A 1960-nucleotide genomic window follows, 5' to 3' on the forward strand; every position below is an offset into this window, starting at 1 on the left:
GGGCCCGGGATGGCGCTCGCGCCCCGCGGCCGGCCCCGGCCCCGCTGCGCACCCTGAGCCGCGGCGGTCCCCTCTGCAAGATGACGGGGCAGCAGATGCGCGCTCCCGGGCGCCCTCTGTTCCCTTGCAATGAAATCATTTCTTGGGTGTCCCCTGTGTGCCAGGCACCTTGCCAAGCGCCGAGATTCGAGTGGTGGACTTCTTGATCTACTTCTGGCAATCTGTAATTCCAGGGCCAGGCTTCACCCATCTCTGAGGTCTGACTGGATAGGTATTGGGGGGGGGGGGGGGGTGGGGGGGGGGGACTGGCAGGGGAGGGCGTGGGGACACAATCTGCTTTGAAACCCAGGGGCCTGTTAACGACTGTCTTGGAGTTCACAATGCCCAGTGGGCGTGTGTGGCACATCCTGACCTTCCCTCACCCAGATCTGTGATCTGGACCCAGACCAAGGGTTATCTAGATATCTGGGTTGATGTAGAGTTGATGCCACAGGCCTCAGTATTTTTCAAGAATTTTGGGTGTGTTTGCTTTCCAAATGGCTGTGTAACAAATTATCGCAAATTTAGTGGCTTAAAACAATACACATTATTATCTCATACATTCCAGGTCTGGAGCCCCAACCCAGTCAGTTGAATCCTTTGCTCTGAGTCTCAGAAGGCTGCAGTCAAGGTATCAGCAAGGCTGCATCCTCATCTGGAGACTCAACTGGGGAAGAATCCACTTGCAAGCCCACTCAAGTTTTGTTGGCAGAACTTATTTCCTTAGACTCTGTGACTCAGGGCCTGAGATTTTTGCTGGCTGTCAGCTGGAGGCTTCCCTCGGGTTCCAGAGGCCATCTGCAGTTCCTAGAGATTCCCACAGTTCCTTGCCATGTGGGTTTCTCCAACATGGCTGCTTATTTCATCAGGCCCACAAGGAGAGTCTGACTCCAGTGTGCTAAGTCAGAGTTTCACATAATGTAACTTATTATGTATGTAGCAGGAATGACGTCGCGTCACCTTTGCCATATTCTATAGGTGAGAAGAAAGTCACAGGTCCCACTCGAACTCAAAAAGAGAGAATCACAAAAAGATGTGAATAGCAGGAGGCAGGAATCACTAGGGGTTACCTTAGGGTCTGTCCACAACACTGGAGTTACTGGAAAAACCTAAGGAAAAGTATAGGAAAAGGGAGAGCTGGAGACGAGCATAGGAGAGAGTAAAAAAGAAAGTCAAAATACACGATGCAGAGGGGTGGAAAGGTAACAACAGTGACCTCAAGGATCACTAATTGTTACACATGCCAGAGGCTGCCCAGCCATGCCTTTGGTGCCAAAGATCCTGGGTCTGATGAGCCCCACCTTGGAGTGAACCATGTTGTGGGCTTCTTCCCCTCTTGCTCCTTGGCTGTAGAACAAAGTTAAAAACTGGACATACTGGTTTCAGTAAAGAGTCCTGCTGTCCCACCCAACTGGGTTCTTTTGCAGCCCTACACCTTTGCTTGCTCCTTGTCACTTTCCAGAAACTCAACCTATCCTGCTTGATTTCAGCCTTCCTCCTCTCTACCTCATAATCTCCCCATTTGCATGGATCCTTTCCTCTCGTCTTAAAGATGTGGGCTTCCTTCTGCCCATGGCCAGGCCTCCACTCATGTCCACTCATGTCGCTCTCCGTTCATACAGACTGCAAACACACACTCTATTCTCCTCTATCAATTGAAAGGCAAAATGAAACTAAAATATCAATAACAGAAACAGCATTCCCTCCTCGTTCTAGAGTCAGGTTTATCTTTTTCTCTCTCATTTAAAGAGCAGCTACCACTTGCATACCACCCATTCATTTGACTTTTTTCAGTTTAGCCTCTGTTGACATCACTCCTCTAAAACCTCTATCTTGGGGCACCTGGCTGGGTCAGTCCGTACAGCATGCGACTCTTGGTCTTTGGGTTGTAAGTTCAAGCCCCACACTGGGTGTAGAGATT

The 1960-nt window shown here is 50.1% G+C and overlaps 1 protein-coding gene across 1 annotated transcript in view; it reads right to left on the reverse strand.

Moving 5' to 3' along the window:
- ZDHHC18 (zinc finger DHHC-type palmitoyltransferase 18) overlaps window positions 1-1631 on the reverse strand; it is a 29886-nt gene extending 28255 nt beyond the window's left edge. Inside the window, exon 1 of the mRNA XM_049618896.1 lies at window positions 1546-1631. Within this exon, the coding sequence (XP_049474853.1) occupies window positions 1546-1631 (86 nt within the window). The remainder of the gene's footprint in view (window positions 1-1545) is intronic.
- Window positions 1632-1960: the final 329 nt, after the last annotated feature.

Source organism: Panthera uncia, assembly GCF_023721935.1.
Source record: "Panthera uncia isolate 11264 chromosome C1 unlocalized genomic scaffold, Puncia_PCG_1.0 HiC_scaffold_4, whole genome shotgun sequence".
Classification (NCBI taxonomy): Eukaryota; Metazoa; Chordata; class Mammalia; order Carnivora; family Felidae; genus Panthera; species Panthera uncia.